Source organism: Lichenostomus cassidix, chromosome 3 (genome assembly GCF_008360975.1).
Source record: "Lichenostomus cassidix isolate B80296 chromosome 3, HeHo_3.0, whole genome shotgun sequence".
Taxonomy (NCBI): domain Eukaryota; kingdom Metazoa; phylum Chordata; class Aves; order Passeriformes; family Meliphagidae; genus Lichenostomus; species Lichenostomus cassidix.
This window is the reverse complement of record NC_139483.1, coordinates 57952042-57977049: the sequence shown is the minus strand read 5'-3', so window position 1 is coordinate 57977049 and position 25008 is coordinate 57952042. Positions and strand designations below refer to the sequence as shown.

Below are 25008 nucleotides of genomic sequence, written 5' to 3'. Positions count from 1 at the left end.
TAAAAATGCACTTACAGTGTCAAGCGAAAAATAGAGGTAGCATTTCGCCTTCATCATTAAGGAAGAAGACATTTCAAATACAGTACGCAATATGAAGTTTTCCCAGTTTGTCTGAAAGCTTTTTATGGTGGCCCTATCCAAAATGAAATAAAGACTGCCATATGTCTCCTGTAGATGCTCTCCTGCTTCTCTGTTATCAGGTGGTTTGACCTAAATGTGGTTGATTTTATTTGTACAGCAATAGAGCATTTTCTCACACTGGAAACAGCAATGGCAACCTAGTAAATGCTGCTCTAATTGTCCATATTCTACACCCTGCAGAATTACACATATCATATGTTGGTTGCTTTTCACCTTCCTTCTTAAGTGCATGGCAGTGAATCGCTTTTTGTAAAATAATGATGCATTCTTTAGTTTTATCTGTTACATGCCCTTCTTTCTTCTTCTTCTGTAATTTCAAAATACCCCTAGGTTTGTTTCTTTCACTTCTTAATATTCTTTCCTTTATAGTCTCTTTGTAGCCTAGCTTCTACTTTCTCCACCCTATTAGGTTGTGAGTAACTGTTTTTGAGTTTCTTGCCTATCTGTGGCACTTCTCCCAAATTTTAATTAATTATATGGTAGTCATACTGCTTCTAGATAAAAATGTCTTGGGTGGTTTCCCAGGGGCTGTTTCTTAACATTTGAAATTACTAATTAAATCACTGTTTGTGTTGAGTTTATCCAGAACTGCTGCAGTCTTGTGCATGCAGCGTGCTGAATAAGTCTTTGCCTAAATAAAAAGCAACAGGTATTATGTGCTAATCAGTTAAGTCTTTCCCTAAAGTACTGTTTCCCAGCTGAGTCATGTGGTAGAATATTGACTTATAAAAATGGTTCTTTTAAATATGGCAGAGAAAAGCTCACATTTTGTTTATCAACCTAGAAGCCGGGCTCTTTATGGACACTGACTAGAAAGTAGCAATCCAGTGGTTTCTTAGACACATCAAATATTTTTCGATTTCCGAATGAGAACGGAGTGGTCCCCTATTGATTCCTTTTCACTACTCTAGCGTTAGAACTTCATGGATGGGCTCTAGCAACAGATCTCATCTTGTATTGCTACGCTAGGCAGTTGCTTCTGTACTTGGTAATTTTCTGCTATTGAAGCATTGATTATTAGTATTGCATTTCTTATAATGAGATAGCATTTTTATATTAGTTTTGTAATATCAGTTTACAACCTAAAAGCTGTATGGATACATACTGCATCTGGATAAGGAGAACAGGCTAATTAAAAGAGAAGTAACCAAAATGGTTTGAGAATGGAAGTTTTAATTTCAGAATAGTAATTCAAATTCTAATGTTTGAGTTTTAATGTTGGCAAATATGTGACAAACTCTTCTTGAGACACTGACAGGGAACTTCAAAGACAGGAACACAATGTTTAGAATTCAATAATTTATCTCCTAGTCCTGAAAGCAAGCAAAAAGCCTTCTCATCACTTTCTGTGATAATGAGATTTACTTACTGTATTTGATTATGGGATTTGCTTTATTGTTCAGGGTAATTTTGCTACTCCCTGTCTAAAATACCATACTGTAATTCTGTTCAAAATACTACTTTTCTTTTGTTTTCAACAAAAAAGTGTTTGAAGTTGTGATGTGTTTTTGTGCCAGAGATGTTATCAGTGGTTGAAAATAAGTGACAATAAGATTTTCCAAAATGGTTTTCAAAAATATGTGCAAACAATGGGATAGAACTGATGAAGTAAATCTAAGAGGAAAACACAAAAGACTATTTGACGTCAGTAAGATTGTGATTCATTACTGAAAATTTAGTTGAGTATATGAAAAAGGCAGAATTGATTTTTCACAACATAACATAGTATGCTATAAAATACAGTTTAAATACATCCAGCAGGTTTTTAATTGTCGCTGTTGAGCCGCTAGGAGAGAAAAGACCCAGTTCTCAGTGGCAAGAAGGAAAAGACCTTTATTGTTTTGATTTCATCATATATATAGAGTTTTCAAAGGTCACCCAGATTGGTCAGTCAGAAACCTCCCCCTAGGCCTGATTGGCCAGGCCTGCACCGTCCAAATCCTGGGACACTGTTTTCAGTAACATCCAAACTTTATCTTTATTTATAAAACACAAAAGGAATTCTCATGGGAAAGACCTGTGCTAGCCACATTTAATGTCTTAAGCATTTATGCTTTAAAGATATTTTCGTCAGCAGACTTTGGTGTTTAAACAACTAATTTATTTCTTAATTTAATATATTAAGAATACATTGAAAATGCATCAGGCATTAATTTCAGTATACCTTAATTGCAAAAAAGTAAACAGACCACTTAGGTGGTGAGGAGTAAGCTGAATATGTAATGTTCTTTCATTGAATAGATCAGTAAAAGATAATTAATTTATATTCTTAAAGTTTACCTAGCTAGGGAGTTCCTTTGCTCATATGTATTTTTTGTATGGTGTTGACATCAAATGGGAGGTATGTTTGATTTACCATAATCAAATTAAGCTCTTTCCGCAGTTTCTGCGGGGTGTTTTTCAGTAGTTTGAAGGACCTGGAATGAAAGGAAAACCAGTTTTCCATTGCTCAAATGTCATTGTTTTTCAGTTTTTGCTGGTTAGTGTAGAACTCTAACCCAGTGTGCTGCATGGTTCTATGGAGAGTCTGTAGGCTTCCTACCTAATCCGTATGAGGTGTTCTAAAATGAGACATGGTTGCAGATAGAGGTCTGTACCTCAGGAATTATGCAAATGCTGACATTAAAATGTAGTTGTTGAGCAAAACAGTGTGTTTTGAGTAATACCACAACTTGCATTTCTCTTTCACAACAGTACTCAGCAATTAATTGAAACAGGTGTTTCTAGGATAGAAACAGTAGTTTTCTTACTCTAGACTGTGCAAAAGATATTTTTGAAGCCCCTAGTATTTGTAAAAGTAGGTTCTTTCAGTGAAAATAATTTCAAGATAAAATGTAACTAATTTTAAAGATGTGTTGTTACTGTGGCTTATAGTGTCATTTCTTGTTTCCAAGAAAGCCGCAATGCACTGTTTCTTATGGAAGCAGTAGAATGTAAGAACAAGATTACATCAACCACAAGCTAAAACATGACATCATTGTTTTAACAGCAGCCTGCCAAGTTAATTGGCTTTAATCTGTTCTTAAACACAACAGAAAGGGTTGTCAAAGTACCTGCTGAATACACCGTATGTGCTCTTCTATTTTTCAAATTAAGATCAAATATTTAAGATCTCAATTAATATTTAATGACAGCAAAGAGACCCAAACCTCCTCTCTGTTTATAGGACAGTTAGGCAGGTATGTTGGGTATAAAGGTTGGAGATGTCACTGAAGCAGTATAAAGACCTTTCTGGAAGAGTGCGACATGCAATTCACGAGCTTGTTGCTATATTACATGTGTTTAGAATTTTCATTTTTTCTTACTGAAGTATGTCTGAATCTGCATGTGGGCCTTTATTTGGCTGCCATCCAGATGGGGACAGTCCAGGATTGCACTTAATCCCCCTGCCCCACACATACCAGAGGATGTGGGGTTTTTACACTGCCTTTCAAGCTAGTGACAATTCCTTATCTGTTCCATTTCAGGATTAAATGTGCTAGCCACCCATGGCATAAGCTATGTAATACTACTCCAGTGTTTAATGTATCTCACTCATGCTGTGGAGCTGACAGGGAGCACTTGGGATCACGTGGAGATGGCAATGCTACATGCTGCTGTTCTTCCTGCTTCTCAAACGTGGGTGCCACCCCTAGGCTGATGCTATAGTGTTTAGCCATGTACTAATTTCTGTACCAGCATCAGCAGCTCAGGAGGTTTACATGGCCAAAGTTGCGGTACCCAGGCGTAGGTTGAACATGCAAACATACTCATACTTACTAGACATACTTACAGACATCTGAAGGTAGACTTCCAATATTTTAACTTTCTGAACATGCCTACCCTGTATTTTCCAAGACAGTGTGGATTCACACTGCTTGCATTCTGAGCAGATATCTGGGCATACGTGGTTGCCAAAGTGCTGAGCTTGACAGTTGGAGTTGGCAGCACAGATTTCTATTTACCTGGATTCTGATCAGCTGTGAGTACAGGAAGAGTGAGCTCCTCTTGTTCTCTCTAGACTGCATGGTTTTACTTTACGTAAATAGTTTGATTTCTGAAGTCCCAAGGCATTACAGTTGACCCTTTGTCACATACTTTTAAAAACCTCTGCTATTACTTTGTGTTTTGCAAAGAGCAGGTTTGTCTTAGAGAATTCTGAGTAGCCATCCACAGCCTAGGGATTACACCAGAAAGTAATTGCTGACTGAAGACTGTTTAAAAAACCTTTTACCTTTTAAATCATTTATTTAGAGAAGCAGTGAAAATGCCACAGTTGAATTCTAATGCCTAGGCTACCACAGCTTTTTTTTTTTTTTAATGTTTAAGATGTTTTGAATCAGAAACCTTAGATACTGAACTTCATTGTTTTAATCAGGAGAACAAACAAAAGCCTTTTTTACACATAAAAATGCTTCTAATTAAATGCTTTTGGAAAGTGGGTCAAGCTGAACAGGAACAAAGCACTCTCTTATTCCAAAATAAGAGTGTTCACATATGGAATTATTCAGAAACAGCTCACAGTACTTTAAAATTCCCAGGCAGTGTTAATCTGTCTTATCTTTCAAATGCAGGCAAGCTCTATAGAGTTCCTTCCCCATTCCTATCGTATTGCAAACACAAAACACACCAGATGTTAAAATTTTTTATTACTTGATTAGGTTGTTATACCACCTTTGGAAGAAGAGGAGACTTGTTAGTGTATCTTTAATATTAGAAATGTTATTTTCACATGAAAGCGAGTAAATGCAATCATTATTTTGCATGGGAAATATACCTACTTATGGATGTACTCTTTTAGAAGATTATGTTGAATTGTTTATGATTTTTATTATTGGTAAATTCAGCTTTATATACATTGTAATATCCTTCCCTGATGTATATAATATCTCAAATAACATATCATCCACGATCCAGATTGTGGTTACACTATATGCAGTTAACTAGTCAGAGCTTCTCATTTTTAAATTTTTTCCCATAAATATGCAGAATATCTGGTTTAACTTTCTTCATAGTTCATTACCTGGCTTGATTTAAATGTACTTAGTGGCTATCTCTATCCTTGGGATAGCTTTTCTTAATTTCTAAGAACACAAAACACATGAAGGTATGCTGTGTCTCGAAATGGAGTTTAAAATATTACAGCACTTTCTATATAGGCATAAAACTCTATGTATTTCAAAGCAAACAAAAATCTATAATTTGAAATATAGATGTGTAAACTCTAATGTCCTACTTATTTGAGAACTGTTGCAAATATTTCACTGATAAAGAGTCATCTGTATTTTTAGTACTTCTCTATATCATGGTGCCTTTTATTGGCTTATATGACCAGTTTTCACTATAATGTTGTATTTATTCAGGTTCTTATGAGGAACAAGGACTAAGAAGTTTTAAAGATTTAATTCTTTGTTACTGTTTATCTGCACTTTCAGTTTTAAATGCTCCACTCACTTTCAGTCTTTTTCTTCACTTCTTTCTCTTTTTGGGACTTAAATAGTAAAGGGCCAGTGGTGATGAGGCTCACCTAATGAGATTCTAAGGAAAAGAAATTATTTTGGGAGAATATTGGTCTGTGCTAGTAGATTTTAAGGTAAGAATTATAAAGGAGAGTGCAATAGCTGGGTACAAAATATTTTTGGTTTTTTGAATGTAATTAAACTTCTATTTAGCAGCCCTCTTGTTTAGAGGAGGGATCTTGTCTAAATGAGTTGTACTGCTCAAACACATGGAATTAGTCAGCTTCATGTACCTAGTAAGTTTATCTTCTGTAGCAGTAGCTATTCTGACTATTGCATTTTCATTTGAACACTTTTGTCTTTATGGTTTATTTAATATAATGGAAGAATCTGTAAGGGGTTGTGTTTTGTCACATACATACATTTTGTCTGAATTCAAATGCAATGATCTATCAGTGCAGTTATATTAATAACTTTTTACTAGTAGGGCAATTACAATAAGAAATACACAGATCTACAATTTTCAGATTCTCTTTTAAGGGCTGTTTTTCCAATCAAATTTTGGTCAGCAGTGCTGGTCCACAGTCTTTTGCACTGTGAAATATAACATGTATACTGAATGTATGTTATCGACCCGACTAAAAGGTGCATTTTGTAGATGTATTATGTTGACAAGTTCTTCTGTTTTGTATTAAAGGAGCAGGTTGTTTTATATCTTATGTATATATAAAATTTACAAGTCAAAGAAAAAGGTTTCAGGTGAATATCTTTTGTAGGAGTTTGGCCCCAGAATGAGATGCCTCCATTTCCATTTATATGGAGTCCAGTACTTCAAAGCAGAGTCAAGAAAGTGCAGGCTGAACTGAATGCTGCATCGAAGAAGCCAGGCATCAACACGTCTCTGTCTTTGATTTTTTTAGTTAGGCATCTCACCCGACTGTGATCCAAAGCCCAGTATCCTCAGCTTATGATACATGGATACTTAAATCAGGTTTCACATTTTATTTTAGAGAGGAAATACTTATTACGTGTATAGTTTGATTGCAGATGAAATTGGACATTGGGACTTTTTCATCTCCCAGCTTGGGGAAATTCAAGCCCCCAAAGGCTAGAAAAGCCACAAATGGCAGCTTAGCATGGAAACTGAGTGATGCAACAGTGTTCTTCAAGGAGCTTAACCAGAGCAGCAGAGAATTCAGATATCATAGAGCTAAAGAATGAGCCCCAGCCCTGCCCCAAATGAGACTTTGTAATCCTGTGATTATTTCCTGGAGTGTGTAGTCTTATGGAGGTCACAGGCACAATGCTAAAATGTCCACTGAACTCTTAATCTTGTGGCTGATTTAGAAAAGGGAGTGTCCAGTTTCTGGATCCTAAGCCCAGGCTGTTCAAACTGAACCAGTTCTGAACACGACTATTTCTGCTACTGGGCAATAGGAGAACATGTGGGGTTTATTCAGTTTCTGGATGCAGATGCATCACTCCTGGCTAAATGCTCTGTTTGGTGCTTGCCTTTTTTGAGTATTCATTAGAAACAAATTATCAATATATAGGATTCATACATACATACATACATACATATTAGATATGTGTCTGTGTGTGTGTGTTTGCATGTTTGTGTATAATGGACATGCATGCACGTTTACTGTAAGGTGATGCAAAACACTCCTTTTAAGCAGCTCTTTTCTTGCTGAAATCCTTGTAATCAATTCAGCCACAGCAGTAGATGATGTTCATTCACATGGAGGAGGTTTAAAAAAGCACAGCAAAGCATTGAATACATGTGGGCTTGGACAGCCTTTGTCTATGGGACTTGTATGGTGCCTTGACATATATCCAGGCTGATTCCTACCAGTTGCACAGTAGATTCCCCTGTGATAGGCTTTGGATTGACTACAGCTCAGATGTTCATTTTTTTTCATATATTGTTAGTACGTGATTCATTGAAATGTTCATTTTCTTTGGGAAGAGTTCAGAGAATCTCATACATGAACATCCATTGAAGGGAGCATCCTTTTTGACTGCTGCGTGTTGTTATCTTTTCTATGTGAGCTTGTTTTTCAAGCTATGATAGATTTTGCATTGTTACATAAAAGGTTCATTAGCACTTAAATAAAAAATTCATGTTTAACATCATAATTAAAAAACATAGATAAATCCTATTTTATCAATTAGTGTAAAATAGCAATTTAAAAATCAGAACAGATACTGGAGATGTTACCAGTGATTTCTCCTCTTTCCAAACATATTTATCATTGCTGAGGATGAAAACAAATGTCTCTTTCCCTTCTCAATGAGTTGTATGTTGTACAGCACACTGTAATTTTATGGAAATAAACAAAATAAGAATAAACAAAAGAAACTGTTTTACTTCATGTAAAGCCAGCTTACACATGAGTACATTTTGTAAAGAAATAATTTTCAATACATTGAGGTAGAGAGAAAGAATTTGTTATTTCACTTAGTTGATATTGTGTTCTCTTGTTCACACAGCAAATGCAGAATCACATTCATTTTTTTTATGACCTTTATAAATACCACTGTGTCCTTGGAGTATAGAAATATGCAGGAGTGCCCACTCAGTTACTTATATTTTACTCAGTTAATATAAGCATCTCAGTCTCCCAGTTCTTGAATTCCTTTTAAGAATTAAAATAATTTTCTCAAAATGGTAGTTTTTGTACAAATAGGTAATAGGTGTTCATATATGAAATTAAAATTCTGGAACACACCTTGTATTTATAAATCTTAAAAACTGAGATTGAAAGGCAATAAGCATATTCCTGGGTGAAGATACGAGAAAGTCTTCAAGATGTAGTCCTAGCAGGCTTTTCTTTTTGGGAACCTTTCAGTAAATTGCTCCTAGCTGATAGATCACTTCTGACTCCACAGTTTTCTAGGACTTTCAGATTATGCACTTTCAGTGTTCCAAATTTTATATTACGTAGATATCACTCCTATATCTTTTTATAGAGATGTGATAGAAAATCACAATGCATAATCTTTGCTTCACTTTTTCTTACTTTACTTTTTACTTCTTCCAAGTATACACAACATTCAGATTAATTGTTGTCAAAAGTATTATGTGACCTACAAAGTAATTTATCAATTTATTTTAAAATGCATATATTTTAAACAGAAATCTGTAAGCATATTCTGTTAATGTTTGAGTTCTTGGGTAAGTCCTGTAATTAAGTCTACATTATTTTAATGAACTCCAATATTTTATCTCATCTGTAATTGGAGGTCAGTGAAAAACTGGCAGAATTATTTGTTTAAATCAAAATCAGGAGACTGTTGATCTGTACCAAAAGAATGGCTGGGATCTAGGTGAAGTGTCTGTTAACTTTGGGGCAGGACTTGATTTTTGTGATACTTAGAGGGTTTTGAGAAGAATGTATGAAAGAAATAACAAGAATCTGTATGAGTAACCAAAATGAGTTTAGTTCACAGTCATCTGAGAAAGCAAAAGCTGGCTGGCATTCCCAGTTCTCCTTTTCTTTCCATTTAGAATGAGTTTTCTGCTTTGGTCTCAAGAAAATCTTGGAGCAGAATAGCATAAGAAATGAGTCAGTGTTACTGCCTGTCCTGATCCTTCAGCAAAGACTATTTGGCACTTCTCTTTTGTGATGATGCATCTGGTAGATTCACATACAGGCAGTTGTGGCAGTGTAATGCTTATTAGTTAAAATTACACCAGTGGTTATCCAGCTTTCAGTCCGTTGGTGTGTTTGTGATGTGTTGGTAGACCATATGCTAAGGGGTCAACTGGAAGTGATAAATGCAGACTATTCACTACACTTACTGCAAAGATACATTAATAATGAAGTCATATTTTTGTGCCTGTTTGTGAGATGAACATTTCAAATTCCATGCTCTTTTCCCCTTCCTTTTCATAGTGTAAATTAAAACAGTGATAAAAAAAATGCAAAAGGAAGGAAACAGCTTTTTAAAATTACAGTCAGTAAATGATTGCTGGACTAAATGTTTACAGTATTCAAGAATATGAGAACTAGGTCCCGAAATGTTTTGCATTGTCCAATTTCTGTCTTTTTAGGAAGGTGTGACAGCAAAATTTTCCTGAAATAAATTTATTTTAACTGGTATACTCAGAAGAGTGCATAACAACTAGGTGCATTTGCTGTCTGAAAAAGATTGTTCTTTGTTTGTCAGTTTTAGCTGAACATATATTTGGACTTCACCAGGTACTTACTGCTTCAAGTGACATTGTGCATGTCAGATAAAAGCCGTGGTGCTGCACATTAATCAGATAAAACAATTCAAGCAAGAGGGTGGCCATAAAGAGCCATAGTTGGTTTCTGTGTGAAACTCAAGGTGGAGATCCATTTGCTAAGCTGAATGGGTTTAGGTCGCCCAAAATCTCGCAGATGAGTGGTGCAAGTGTGGGACAGGAATGTGTTGCCTGCTGCCAGTGGCCAAAACTGGGGCACTGGGGGAGAATTAACTGCTTGGCAGATTAAGCTGCTTTCTCATCTCATTGGCACGGAGGAAACTAGAATTCCTCTGCGCATTGACTTTGGTCTGACTTCCTGCCAGTTTTGTGTGTATGAGCCAGTCAAGCACTTAAAACTGAGGATTTTCTGCACTGAACCTGGTCACTGGTCAGAGCATCCTTCTTCCTCCCTGCTCCATTCACAGACCTTCTTTCCACTGTGGCTGTTCTTTTTGAAGGACTGTTGGCTGTGGAAGAAAGGGTGTATTTAAGTATATATTCAAATCTAGAGATTCATTTTCTGGAAGGTTTTGAGGTGAAATGAGTCCAAAGGAAATTATTAATCCTGTTTTTTCCAGAATATTTATTTTCTTTATGATCTGACCAAAGAGATTGATTGTGTTCCATGTACAGTTTACTAAAGCAAATGGTAGCACACAAACAGATTTCAGTGAAGCATATTAAGATGCAATCTAGCTGATGATCATCAAAACCTTATTAATTATGGTTTTTAAATGCAAGTTGTACATGGATTCCTTTAGTGACTTTATGCTACTTTCCTTCCCCCCCCCCATCAATCATAAAAAGTCTTTGATACAGCCTTAAAAACATAACTATAATGCACAGTAACCAGCATTGGTTCCTGCATTTCTGTTCTTTAGTGCTAAGTATTTATTTACACAGTATCAAATAACCTCATTTTCAGTGGCATTCAGAAATAATATAGCAAAAGGTTGAACAATGATGTAAAATGCAGGGTGTTTGTTCTCACTAGAAAGTCAGAAAAAATAAACAGTTACTATGGATTTGGAGAACTTCAAAGAGCATAGGACACCTGTCTATTCAACATTTAATTTTTCTTCAGACTGTAGAAATATGTATTTAAGGAACCTTCTGTCATTGGTCATTGTACCATCAAGTACTTCTAAAATAAATGAAAATTTTTAGAGGAAGGACCACCTTAAATACAAACTCTGTCTTGACTTGCATTCTTACCAGCATTTTTAACAAGCAGGAGAAAAAGAACTTTGTAATTTCTCAGAAAATTAACAAATGGACTCTGGAGTGCCAAATGTAAGAGATCGGGGAAAAGTTGCAATACTGAGGAGTGTTGCAACAGGAATGAAAAGGGGATTGCAATCAGGACCTCCCTGTGAAACCTTATACCAGCTAAATTTTGGGCACATTCAGTGAGTTATTTATGTATTTAAGTATTCCAAACCCGATAATAATTTTAGTAAAGAATGGTAATGAAGGGCAATACATCAACAGTAAAATACTGACTGGGGTCAGTGGCAGTAGCAGATCAGATACACAAAACTGTGGTACAGTGGCAGTGCATTTCAGTGACTTTTGACAGTCTTTGACAGGAAAGAATATTAGTAGTCACAGTTAATTGTAATTTCTTTTTTTTCTTTTTTTTTTTTCCTTTAAATTGCATTCAATTTGCTTGTTCTAGTGGAAAACTAACTTTGTTTTCTTTTCAACAAGAATTGTTCTTCTAGTCTATGCACAACACTCAGTGTCCCATAAAGAAAATTTTAACATAATGTGATCAAAAATACATGCTCATTGCAAAAAATATCTCACTGTGCTGAGCACATAATACATTTTATTTTAAATGAAAAAATTGGTCATGTTTGAATGGAGAGCAAAGGAAGGACATACAAGAACAGATCTCTAACTTCTTTTTCTTGGTAGCAGTTCTTCAAAATGATAATTTAGAAACAAACACTACATGTAATCAGGAAAACAAAATATTCAAAACAACATTTGAAAAAAAAATTAAAGTCATCTTAAAAAAAGGCAAACAGCATAGTGATAATTGTTGGAAATTGAGGTTTAGCAATGTAGATATCAGAACGTGGTCATTAGACCCTTGCCACAGCCACATCTAACTACTGTTTAATTTTTATACACATAGGAAAAGTCCCCATCATTATTTTGCTATAGTAAATAATTTGGAAGTGACAGAAATCTTTTATATTCTCCTTAAAACTTCTTTGGTGCCATCACAGTCAGGTTAACTCTCAGTAAACCATCACTGAACAATGATAGCTGTCTTTAGCTACTGCCTACTTTGTGGAATTGAGAGACTGCATGCTAGGAACAGAACTCTTTTCAAGCTTATTATCTCAGCTCTTCAGTTGGCCTTATTTCAGAAGAAAACAGTATGTAAATACCAAACATTTTCCCTTGACTTATATTACAGTTTTTTTCACATATGGCATTTAATAATTTGTATTAAGAGACTCAGGATTTTAAAGGGCGTTTCCCTCACAGTAACTAACATATCCTTCAGTTTCTGGTCTTCATGTTTTTATGTATTCTTTAATCTTTCTTTTCCACAGAAACAGCAGGAACTACCTGAATATTGAATGAAATGAATGCTTAGGAGGTCTCAGAGGCTTAGGCTTGTAAAGTGAGCCTTGGGGAGACCCTGAAGTGTGAGGTGTACCTTGCTCCAGTTTTTTGCATTGTCATTGTCATGGGACTCATCTACAAGTCTCATATGTCAAAGGGGACACATTCTTGTACTGGCAGCCAGTGTGAAGTCCATCTCACACACATCCCCTCAGTGAGGCAAAATCACTTCAGGAATAGATGGGATACCTAGGGACATGCACACCATAGATGGTCACATCCACTCTGCAAAGAAGGGTGCCGTGATATGTTTGTGGTTTTTACCCAGAAGTGCTGTATGGCTTATTCTAAACATGGCTCTGAATGCATTCCTGAGGGTAACAACTTGTACAGTTGGCAGATTTGGTCCTGAGCCTTGCCCTCAGGTTGCACTTAAAATAGAAGGCAGGCTCATTGTAGGCTGGCATCCCAGCCTTTGCTGGAAGGTGCAGTGTGTTCAGGAAATGAAACTCACAGGGATAGTGATTTCCAATGAATAGGAGCAAGATTCTCTCTCTAGAAGGCAGTGTTGTAAAACACATATTAATGGTGAGAGTTCCCTGGAGGATTTTAATGTAGTTTTAAAAAGCATAGCTAAAATATGCACTACTGTTTTATAATACAAATGCCAACTCATTATCTTTTTTCTTTTTTTTTGTGTGTAATGCATGTTTCTAGGAACATTCTTAAACTATTGAAAGAAAATAAAATACTTTAAGATTAATTTAGGCTCGTCATTTAAGCTTTTTCTCCAGAAAAATTGAATTGGAAGTGTGTTCAGTAAGATACAATTGAAAACCTAGAATTATACAATGCATTACAAACCAAGTATGAGAAAGAAGTAGGAGCATAGTCTGGGCTGTCAAACACAGTAGGAAAATGTTTGCATATTGGCAAGTCCAACAGATCATTTGTTTATCCCTGTTTTATCTTCCAAATGGGAACGGTAATTCTGATTTGGTAGGTGCTCTCAAAACAAAACTTACAATGGTATACTGTTTTCTGCACTCTGTGTGTGTGTATGAGTGTTTTTATACATAGGCTTGGGAACAGCTTAGGTTCTGAGTGCAGAAATACTTTTAAATTGAAATGCAGATCAGCTTTTCCTCCTCACCCACTTTTTACATAATTTGCACCACAAGCATCATCTAAAAAAAGCTAGGTTTCTTCTGATCAGCTGAACAGTATTCAAGAGCATTAAGAAGGCTGAAATTGCCTCTGCTTAGAATGAATACATTTCAGTTTCTCTTAGTCTTTATCTGCTGTGAGGAGAGAGACTTTCCAAGATTCAAAACTGTAATTTCTACTCAGTGGAGGCCAATAGTTCTGTTTGCTGGTTTTGTACAACCTTGTTTTGGCTAATATGAACAGCTATCTGATAAAGGACATCACCTTGCCATTCTTTACCTGGAAAAATACTACCCCTCAGTTTCAATCCCAAGGTGTCCTTCAGTTTCTCTGCCTCCCAACAAAATACATACCAGTATCTTTTGGATCGTATTCATTTTTAATAGTGCTTTGGCTATTTAGTCCTCATGTAACTGGAGTTATTATAATTCTATATCCAGTCACATGTGCCTGAAACAGCTGAAAGCTTTGTTGCTCTGCTTTAACTTCTGTAAAAAATGTGCTTTGTATATCTCACCAAAATTTCAAGAGATGTCCAAACAGAACAATTGGCAGGCCTTGAGCTAGCAAAGCACTGAAAAATGTGATCAGACTCACAGTTGTTACTGAATATCATATTAAAACATTTAAGATGGATCCTATCCAGCTCTGGAGGTTGCAATGGACTTGATGGTCCCTACCCTAATCTTGGAAGTTAGAGCATGTAGAATGATGGGGCCACTGTTAAAAGGCCAGGGCCCTCCTTGAATCCTCTGTTTCTTCCTTGTGCTTATGTATTTTGTTAGTTTTGGCTGAAAGATGGCTTGTAGATGGATGAAAGAGGTCTATCACTGGTTGTGACTATACCAGAAATGCTTAATAGAGTGTTGTCACCCTGACATCCGTGGATTGTCAGGGCTGCTTAGAAATTGATTGGTAAGAACTGTGGTTATTGCATATTTTAACAGAACGATTCTTGGGTTTAAGGACGATAGGACTTTGTGCTTCTTATGCTTCTTGGTCAAACACACTTGTTGAAAGGTGAGAGCACCAGGAGTTCTGTATTCATTTAGGTATTACATAGATGTGATCTGTGTATATAGGAGGTGTTTATGCTTACGTAAAACTGGAAAATATATGTTAATGTTTGTTGTATTACTTAAACATTTTTGGTTGGTTGTTACTTTTTTTTCTTTTTCAAGTTTTTTTGGTTGAGACTGTTTGGGAGGGTTTGCCTAAAATGTTGCCTGTCTTCTTGTTTTAATCCTGAACAGAATGGAAGATACTGCTCACTCTTAGAAATACTTTCTCTGTGCTTTGATGACTGTCTTCACTTATGCCCTGTGGTATTCATGTTTAATTCATTTATGTTGTAGAATATGGGTCATGTTCTTTCCTTTTTGCTCTGGGTTAGGCTGACAGCATCTCCTCACGTGAGGCAACTGCACAGCTGAAAGAAATTTCATTGAATATAGAACTTAAAATTGTTATAGTTATTTTAAAAACTTGCATACTGTCCTAATTTTTTCTTTCTCCTACTGAGATATAATAATTCTTTAAACAGTAGATTATCTAATTATTGTTAATGACAGAGTAGTAATGGAAAAGAATAAAAATTACCACCTACCAACCTTATGCATTTAGTTTTTGAATATTACATAGCTTAAAGACAATTCTAATTTTATGAGGAACCATGCTTTACAAATATGTTAAATATATTACACTTGTTCTTCTGAGATAAGCTGACTTATCTCTGTAAAAAAAAAAAGAAATATTAATAGGATTTTCCAGTCTGAGATTCTTACTTTTGGGAAAACAAACATATATATATTTCTTGAATCAAATTGACTTTGAATACAAAGTAGACAATTTTGTGGACAACTTCTGCCACTGGTTAAATTAATGGCTTTATGGAAAGCATGTCATACAAACTAGAACATTTAAAAAGTTCAGGTTAATAGTAGCAGAATTCATACCTTCATCTGTGTGGTAACTGAATTCTTTGCTCATATGTATTAATCTTTATAATATAAACAAGTCATCTGAGCCTTATGTTTATTTCATCAATGTGATGAGGAGAAACGTGCATGCTTTATCATCCTTCATATTATCAAATGTTGAGAACCATTGCTGTCATGGGCTGTCTCTAATGGTGCTCAAGTGTCAGTGACTGCAGGTAGCACCAAAGGAGGTGTGCAAGATTAGGTCTTTTAATGGAAAGTAATTGTGGATTTGGTTTTTTCAGATTTATTTTTACATTCTGAATGTAAAAAAAATTACTTTCAAAAGCAAATTGACTGCAGTAATGAAAGGCTGGTTTTCAAGGGCACGTGGATGATCTCTCAGTGAAACACTATGGTTTTCCTGGATCTCCTGAAAGGAAATTTTGTTGTGGTTCAACCCCAGCCAGCAACTAAGTACCACACAGCTGCTCACTCACTCCCTGTCTATCCCCACCCATGATGGGATGGGGAGAAGCAGAAAAAAAGCAAAAGCTGTAGGTTGAGATAGGAACAGTCTAATAATGGAATTAAAGTTGTTGTTGTTAATAATACTACTACAAAAAGAAAATAATAAAACCCACTGACAAATGGGTTGTTAGCCTGTCCCCAAGCAGCTATTGGTGTCTCCCAGCCAACCCCCCCGCTTCATATACTGGGCACAACACTCTGCAGTCTGCAATATCCCTTTGGCCAGTTCAGGTCAGCTGTCCTGGCTGCACTCCCTCCCAGCTTCTTGTGCACCTGCTCGCTGGCAGAGCATGGGAAACTGAAAAGTCCTTGACTTAGTGTGAGCACAGCTCAGCAACAGCTAAAACATCAGTGTGTTGCCAACATTGTTCTCATCCTAAATCCAAAACACAGCACTGGACCAGCTACTGAGAAGAAAATTGAACTCTGTTCCAGGACAGCATGCAGCCTTTCTAGTCTGCAATCTCACAATTTCTATGTACATCTGCATTTCTTTATTACTAGCCAAATGATAGAAGATCTGTGGGATCATGTTTTGCTTATGTGTATGTATGTGTGTTATCTGCCCATTACAACATTAACTTTAAAAGTTGTTGGCAAATTTCTGGTAAATTAAACTGATACAGAAGTCCTGACATATTAAATATCTATGCATTAGCAGAAATACAAATCCAGATAGAAGAGAGAGGTATTTTATTAATTCCCGCAGTGAAGCAAAAATAGCAGTGTGAGCTTCAGTTTTAAGAGCCACAGGGCATCAGGGACTCTTGTCGTTATGAGTGGCTTACCATGGGTCAGTCTTCAATATGAGTTCATTGGACACCAGAGAGCTATTTCTCAGCCACATGTCATGTACATTCCTTGCTGTCTAACAGAGCAGCTTGTGCTGACATCTAAATGCAGCAAAAGCTGGGGTATTCACATAGACTTACCCTGTAAGATGCTTTGATGGCTAAGAGCATGTGAGCACCCCAAAAGTCTTTGTATGATTCCTTTAAAATTAAAGGAACCACGAGACAAAATAAGTAGAAAGCTGGGTGATTTTGGTTCCAGTGAGTGGAAGAATGCTTTAAAAAAATTGCTTTGGAGGACTAGACTCCATTTGCCAAAGCCATACAGGCTGTGCTCATTCACTATCCTTTCTCACTGTGTATGCCAAACTTTCACTCTTAGGTGTTTTATCATTTATTTACTTTCAAGTAAATAATGACTGTGTTGAGTAATGTTAGTACTAATACTAATCCTTGTAGGACTGCCTTTGATTCTTTTTCATCTTTAATCGCTAACTGATCTTGCATATTGTTAGTATTTTATTACCTTAGAAAATCCTACGTTTATTACATCCACCAGGTGACCTTCATCACCCACACTTGTAGTACACATCGTATTGAGAAGGACTAGTAACCTGAAGTCAAGGTGACCGGCTCTATTCCTTCTGAAATCGGTGGCAAATCCCCACCACACCCAGAGCGATAATCCCGGTTTGTTTCTCAGCATCTCAGGCTGGGGCTGCTGTGCCGCTCCTCCAGCTGCTTGAGCCGCTTTTTTCCTTCCTTAGTCTTAGAACTTCATTTTTCCTTATGGGTAAAAGAAAGAGAGCCCATATATTAACTATAAATACGTAATATATATACATAACATGTCCTTAACTATATTTTCTCCGGTTTCTCAGCGCACCGCTGTGGAGCGGAGGGGAGCAGTGGTGCCAGGGGCCGGTGCCGTATTTAAGGAGGCCAGACGGGTGCCTGTGTTTTGTAGCGCCCATCCCTCCCGTAACGTCAGGACGGGAAAGGGAAGATCTGTCTTTAAGCAAATTGGATGGCAGGGAGGTAGGCGCAGGATGCCAGTGATCCCCAGCCCCCCGGGCTGTGGCTGGGGTTTGGACTGGGTTTGGGGCTGGGGCTTGGGCTGGGGCTGGGGTTTGGGGCTGGGGCTGCGATTTGGGCTGGGGCTGGGGTTTGGGCTGGGGCTGGTGCTGGGCGGGGGCTGGCGGTGCCGTGCCGGGGGCGGGGCGGGGCGGGGCCGCCGCTCAATCCCCGTCTCCCGCTCGCTTCCCGGGCGGAATAAGCAGTTTTTGCACGGACCGCAGCCCGATCTGCAGGTTTTGCTTGAGGTGCACGCAGAGAGGACGAGGGAGAGGCTGAGGCGGCCGGTGCCATGGGCCAGCTCTGCTGCTTTCCCTTCTCCAGAGGGGAGGAGAAGATCAGTAAGTGCTCGGCGGTGCGCGGCGCTGGCTGCCGCCGCGGGGAGGGAGCTGCGGGAGCATTCCTGCGGGGTTTTGCCTTCTGCAAAATTAACTGATTGCTTTTTGGAGAAGGGGTTGAGACAAAATAAACAATATTTCCACTAAGTAGATGAAGAGTTCTTTCTGATAGAGATCAGTAATTAGGTCTATCGGTCCATTTCAGTAAGCAGTTGTAGCCAAAGTGAGTATTTTGGTTTTCCTTTTTGGCAAGTGCAGTTTAGAGTGAGAGATGAGAAGGTTTTGATGTTGTAAGCATGTGCATGTTAATGGTAAAGCTCATTAGCAACAGATAGAAAGAATGGAGATTTTGTTGATGTCAATGTTGACGGATGACAAAGGATTTCCATTTGGGTGTTGGTTGGATGTGTAGTTTTAAGGTGACCAAGTGAGGGAACAGTCACACTTTATGTATGGATCTGGTAGTGTCTGGTTTTGCTTTCATTTGAGTAAATATAAGTTGGATCAGAGGGAGCAGTTCTGATCTCTTTATCCTTTGGTGTACTGAGTCAAGCTAGCTAATTTGACTGGAATGTTGTTTCTGTTAAATTCTGTGCTGAAAATGATGTTTGTCCTAAATTTGGTTACACAATAAAATATTTACTCTCGACTTCTTGCTCAGTGAAATATTTTCAACCTTTCTTCTAGAAGATGCAGCCAAATTTCTGTCACATTGTGTCTGAAATCAGTTTTAACTAAATTCACATCATTTGTTAGCTGTAGGCTAGAAAATCCAGTTTTCTAATCTGGTTTATATTTCATTCTTGTTGCTCAGGAAGCTGTCTAGGCATAAATAAAGTGAGAGTTTATACCATCAATTAAACAACAAATGTTTCTACCAATAGTGAAAAAAATCTAGAAGACAGCCTCAAGAAGATGAATTGGCAGTTATTTTGAAATGTTTTTCCTTCCTAGGTCATGGTATGAGGGTAAATGTTACAAATTTTGCATTGGGGAAATGACTAGGAACATTTTGTATTTCAAAACTATTTTTTCATTTAACCAGTAGAGAATGTCTGTATGTGAAGAGCAAGTAGGTAGTGCATCTCACTTCTGATATATGAATAGGTGAAGACAGATAACAATTACAAATTGAGTTTTTTTTGTTGTTCTGTTGACAGAAAACAAGAGAAAGAAAAAAACATTATATTCTTCTGCATCCTGCTTCTCTCAGTCCCCTCACTTCACTGCTTTTTAACTTTTCTTCTGCCATCACCTGTCATGCAGCAGCTTTCATTGTGTGTGCTCCTGTGAGTGACTGGAACGTACACTGAATATAACATTTAGCACAGCATGAGCTCAAACTACATGTAGTCAAAAAATCATTCAGAGGATGTCATTATGTATGTGCAAAGTCACAAAGGCTTTTGAAAGATCTCTGCTTTTGGCATGTAGCAACTAAAAGGTGTGGCATCACCCCTTGAGCATGTGGAAAGGAAAAAAAAATGGGTAGTTATTGGATAATGAGAATCTGAAGCAAGGAGATCTGTTTGTGAATGAGATAAGAAGGTGGTGTCTGAAATGAGGAGAAAAATGTAGATGTGGCACTGTTTTATCAGTGTTCGTGGGGGAGTAACATGACTGAGCCATCTTTGAAAGGGAGAGAGGAAGTATAGGATGAGCATGGTGAACGTGATTGGTTTTTCCCTTAGTTCAGCACTGACTGGAGAAAAGAGAGAGAAGGGAAATGGCTTTACTTTCATCTGCCTCCATCCCGCTCTTCTGCCACATCTGTTTCTCCCTCTGTGCGCCGGGAGGAAGCACTGCTGGGCATCTAGCGTGGCTGTGCCCCAGCCAGGCAGGCAGTTTGAAGCTGGCCACGTGTAACAGACAGAAGGGAATGAGTCTCACATCCAGTTTGCTTCTTCTTATCATATTATCATGGTGACCTCTAATTGTGTTTGGAAATTAATCCAGGCTTTTTATTACCACTAAATTACTCTGGTTAGCAAACATGCAGGTGCAAATCACAGTCATGTGGTTGTTGTGCACAAGAAACAAAAAGTGCATTATAAAGGTACAAGCATGTGCAGTAAACAGCAACTCACGATGCTACTTGACTCATTTCAGTTGCGGGGAAAATTAAAATGTGCAAACTTCATTATGGTTTTCCTGTAAGTTTTGTTTCAGCTGAGTTGCCTCAAGTGAACTCAGCTGACAAATGCCAGTTATTGAATTGCTGAGGGTTTCTTCCTTATGCAGTAAAGAAATAATTTCATGTGAAGCGTAGTGTCAAAAAGTGTTGTAATTATATTATCTGGTATTGTTGCATATTACATCTTTGTGTTGAGTGAGGTTAAAGCTCACAGCTTTCATGGTGTACTTTTTTTAATTTGAGTTTAGATCTATTTCACATCAAGTGTGAATTGAATATAGCTTCAACCTGTTGACTAATCTGCATTGTTAAAAAAAAAAAATTTACCTATTTTACATTAGAAATTAATAGGTGCTTATGACTGAAACACATCAAAGTGCTGACAAGTGAAAGCTGAGTTGTGTTATTAAGTTTTAACTGCCACTAGTTTACATCTTGTATCCACACACAGTTATGTATTTCATATCCCTTTCTATTCTCTTCAAATTTAAGTATAGCCACGGAAAACATTTAGCCAGGTTTTATGGTTATGGTTAGATAATAAGAGTGGTTGTGTGGACCAGATTCAGGATCTGTCTCCCTAGCACATGCCTAACAAAGCCATTAGAAAAGGGCAGGTGTGTAAGAAGGTATTTCCTCAAAATAAAGCTCTAATGCTGCAGCACTGCAAGACTTGTGGACTTCGTGAAGTAGGGTGGCATCCTTGATATTTACGAGTCTTCAATTATTTTTTCCATTCTCCTCATGAATCCAGAGAAATTTTTAATATCTGTACTATCTTCTGGCAAGAGGTTTTTTGGCTTAAATATGGTTTTTGTAAAGAATCTTACTAGCCATGCCAACCAGTACAATTTTGTTTACTGAGTACCATTTAAAGAAACAGTTTTGCTGCTACACTTGTAGAAATCAATTCCCAGAATTTACTCTGGGTAGCGGAGAGCTAGGGTATTGTGCAGTGAAGGAAAGGAAAAAAGTATCTCTTCTCACCACTGATTGTGGGATAGACACAATTAAATCATGCACATAAACTGTTAAAACTTAGACATGGAGGACCTTCACAGCCTATTCTTTCAGTTGTCTTAGTGAATGATCATGTAACCACTCTAAGGCTGAGAGAGCTTTTTACAAGGATACAGGTGCTCGATTCAGCATGTAAAGTTCCAGTGAAGCTGGTTGGAGTTTCAAAATTTAGCTCGCTATTTTCAAGGAGGGACTTTTCAAAGAGTATGTATTTCAAATAAAGATTAGTGTTCAGACTAACAAATAATTCTTTCTGTTTCTGAGATCATAAAGGAATTGCCTGCATGATAACCCTGTAGTTAGACCTTGCATGGATTTGCTTATGCCAATGCTCAAGTGCTTTTTCATTTTGGAAATCATCTCAAATGATCTTTAACTGGTTTTTGAAATTATCTAATTGTAAGTTCATTTCTAGTCTAAAGTTGTTTGTTTGTTTTAAATTCATAGTGTGACACTTTTTAATCTCACATAAAAGAAAAAACTTTACAAAATTAGCATAATTACTCTTCATTATAGCTGTATACGTGGTAGTCCATTTGCTACTTGATGGAAGACCATTTAAAATAATTATTGTACTAGCCAGAAATTGTTTTAAATGGCTGCTAAATATTGAATGCATACAAAATTGCCCTATTCTACAGTTACAGATGTGAAATAAGGTCATATAATCAAAATAGAACATAAAACTTAGTTGCATTCTAAAAAAAGTGATTCCCAACTTAAAATGGCAGAGCATAGCAATGTGAGCATTTTTGCATGTTTTGATTTAATGAGATTAAACAATTTATTGTTTGATAGCTATTATAAATAGATTGAGAGCAGCCCTGCTGAGAAGGACTTGAGGATGCTGGTGGATGAGAAGCTGGACATGACCCAGCAATGAGCTCTTCTAGCCCTGAAATCCAGTTGTATCCTGGGCTGCATCCAAAGCAGCGTGGGCAGCAGGGTCAGGGAGAGGATTCTTCCCCTCTGCTCTGCTCTGGTGAGACCTCACCTGGATGCTGCATCCAGATCTGGGGTTCCCGCTCAGGAAGGACATGGATCTGTTGGAGTGAGTCCAGAGGAAGCCACCAAGATGATTAGAGAGATGGAGCACCTCTCCTATGAGGAAAGGCTGACAGAACTGGGGTTCAGCCTGGAGATGTCTTTGGTGTGACCTAATTGCAGCCTTCCTGTACCTGGAGAGAGCCTACAAGGAAAATGGAGAGAAACCTTTCACACGGGCATGTAGTGACAGGACAAAAGGGAATGGCTTAAAACTGAAAGACAGTAGGTTTAGATCAGATATTAGGAAGAAATTCTTTACCGTGGCTGTGTTGAGGCATCAGAACACGTTGCCCAGAGAAACTGTCAATGTTCCCTCCCTGGAACCGTTCAAGGCCGGGTTGGATGAGGCTTTGAACAACTTGTTCTAATGAAAGGTGTTCCTGCCCATGGCTGGAACGACATGATCTTTAAGGCTGCTTCTAACCTAAACCATTCTATGATTTTATTATTGTATACTATTACTCAAAGTGCATTTTGAATATAATGCAGGTAAATAGTTGTGGAGATAAATAAATGAACATAGGGCCTGGGGCTCTGTAGCCTGTGCAGAGGAACTGGGCAAGCTGGCAAGTTCCAACACACAGCCAGACCAGTGACATGCAGTCCAGATCTTCTGGGCCTGACCAAAAATTGCCCAGCTGTATCAAACTAGGGATTGGGTTTTGAGGGTAAAGCAAAGTTCAGTGAACAGAATGCAACTACTTTATTTAAGTCTTAAACTGGTTTTGAAAATCCTGAAAGTTACATTTGCAAATAAATGACTTGGTCAAATTTGCAGTTTGATATAAGTCATTATGATTTATTTTGCATTTACTTAGCTGAGTACAAAGGTTGCATTGTTTGGCTGTCCGTCATGAGAGACAGCACAGGTTTGCCTACCACAAATAGTAAGTCAATCCCTGTTGTTAAACAGGCCTTGTACATTTGCCAGGTTGTCCAATACTGATTGCTCCCTGTCCTGCGGGTTGTGTCCTTTGCACTTCTGTTCTGTGAGGTTTTTAACTCCTACTTGCTCAAAGTGATACCTGCTCTGTTATATCTATATACCCATAGTCTATAAAGACACTATTCTTTTACCTTTCTTCCTGAAATGTGAAAACACACTCATCACCTGAAGTTGGTGAGTCCTATTTATACTCATTCTCCAGTGCTTATATTCTGTCTTGCCAATCTCCCTGTGTGATGTTGTTTCTTCACTCCTACACATACGTTCACACAAGATACACACAAAGAGGTGCATGATGTAGATGAAAAAAACAAACAATTTGAAGGAAAGGTGCATTTCTCAAAATGACATTTTGAATAACAACTAGGTGTTGTTTGTCTTTTTCCCTCACAGAACTTCACAATGCCCGTGATTACACTGCTAAGATTGTTTCCATTCTCTATGAGAAGAAAGAGAATTTCGCAGTCTAAACCAAAACTGAGTGTTCAGTACTTGCCATGTCAAAGTTGAAAGTTACACAAGTCTTCCTCCTCCTGCAACCAACATTAGGTTTGATGACCAGGGCAGTAAGCCCAACCAGGGTCTGGAGACAGCCAAGACTGTCATTAGTGTCAGTAGAATCATGGTCATCTTACATGGATGTCCATTCTTGGGTCTGACAGTGGCTGTCAAAAATAATCCCTCAGTAATGCAGCTAGGCTGCTAAGAGAACTGTACACACTAGTGAAGATAAAGAGAGATTTAAAGAAAATTTAGGAGAGAAAATAAGGTGGTGAGTTCACCTTCATTGCAAGGTATCAAGGATGGAGATGATAGAAGAACAGGCTTTTAAATTGGAGGAATGATATTTAAGAAAGCTTTCAGAAGTGGATGCCTCTTTGTAGCCTCAAGAATGAAGAATATAGTCATCTTGAAGTAAAGAGGATAAAAATACTGGTGAAAGTGGGAAGTTTTTAAAGTTGTGTTGGATGTTTCCATATGTCTTAGGCAATCCTCAGTGAAATTAAAATGTCTCAACATATTTGGGGTTGTTGGTTGGTTTTTTTAAATTAGTGATTGCATTTAGAAAATAGTCGTACATGATATGAACACATATTGCTGAATTTCTTCAGTGTCTGATCTATAGTAATTTTAGGTGGCATTTGACTTTAATTGAAAAGTGGACTTTAGTATTTTTTTTCACTTTATGTTTGATACAAACATATGTAAGTCCAAATTCAAATCCTATCAGCATATATGGTCTGTGGAAAGAAATTAAATCAGCTTATTGAATTTAATTTTTACACAAGTCTTTATTGGAGTATAAGGAATTTTGAAACACAGATTTTTTTTTTAAAATAGGCTACACTTTACTATTTCACTAGTATGCAGCAGACTGTCTTTCTCTATAATCTATTAGATTGCAGAAGTTAGGCTCCCTTCCTCCTTCCTAACAGGATATTTTGTATAAAATAAATTGGAGCTAGAAATTCTGGACATGGATCAAGCCAAATGTGATTGCCTTGAGATTAGATTATGTTACTGATGGCGGGAAAAAGCAGAAGTGTTTATTATACAATTTATTTAGTGATATGACAGAACTGCTTCTTTTCCTGGAAGGAAACATAACAAAGTCAGGGACTTCTGTAGTTCACAGTCAAAAAAT

The 25008-nt window shown here is 37.4% G+C and overlaps 1 protein-coding gene across 11 annotated transcripts in view; it reads left to right on the top strand.

Annotated features, from left to right (window-relative positions):
• The window catches only part of AKAP7 (A-kinase anchoring protein 7), an 85377-nt gene that overhangs the window by 40064 nt on the left and 20305 nt on the right, over window positions 1-25008 (top strand). Inside the window, exon 9 of one of the 11 annotated variants that reach the window (XR_014850907.1) lies at window positions 17364-17494. The exons of 9 other annotated variants lie outside the window; for them this stretch is intronic. Coding sequence is in view for 1 of the 2 variants with exons in the window: in XM_085055953.1 (XP_084912079.1) it covers window positions 3609-3759 (151 nt within the window). In the remaining variant the exon portion in view is untranslated. Of the gene's footprint in view, window positions 1-3608; window positions 3760-17363; window positions 17495-25008 lie in introns of all 11 variants that reach the window. One more of the 11 variants, XM_085055953.1, reaches the window with a different exon arrangement.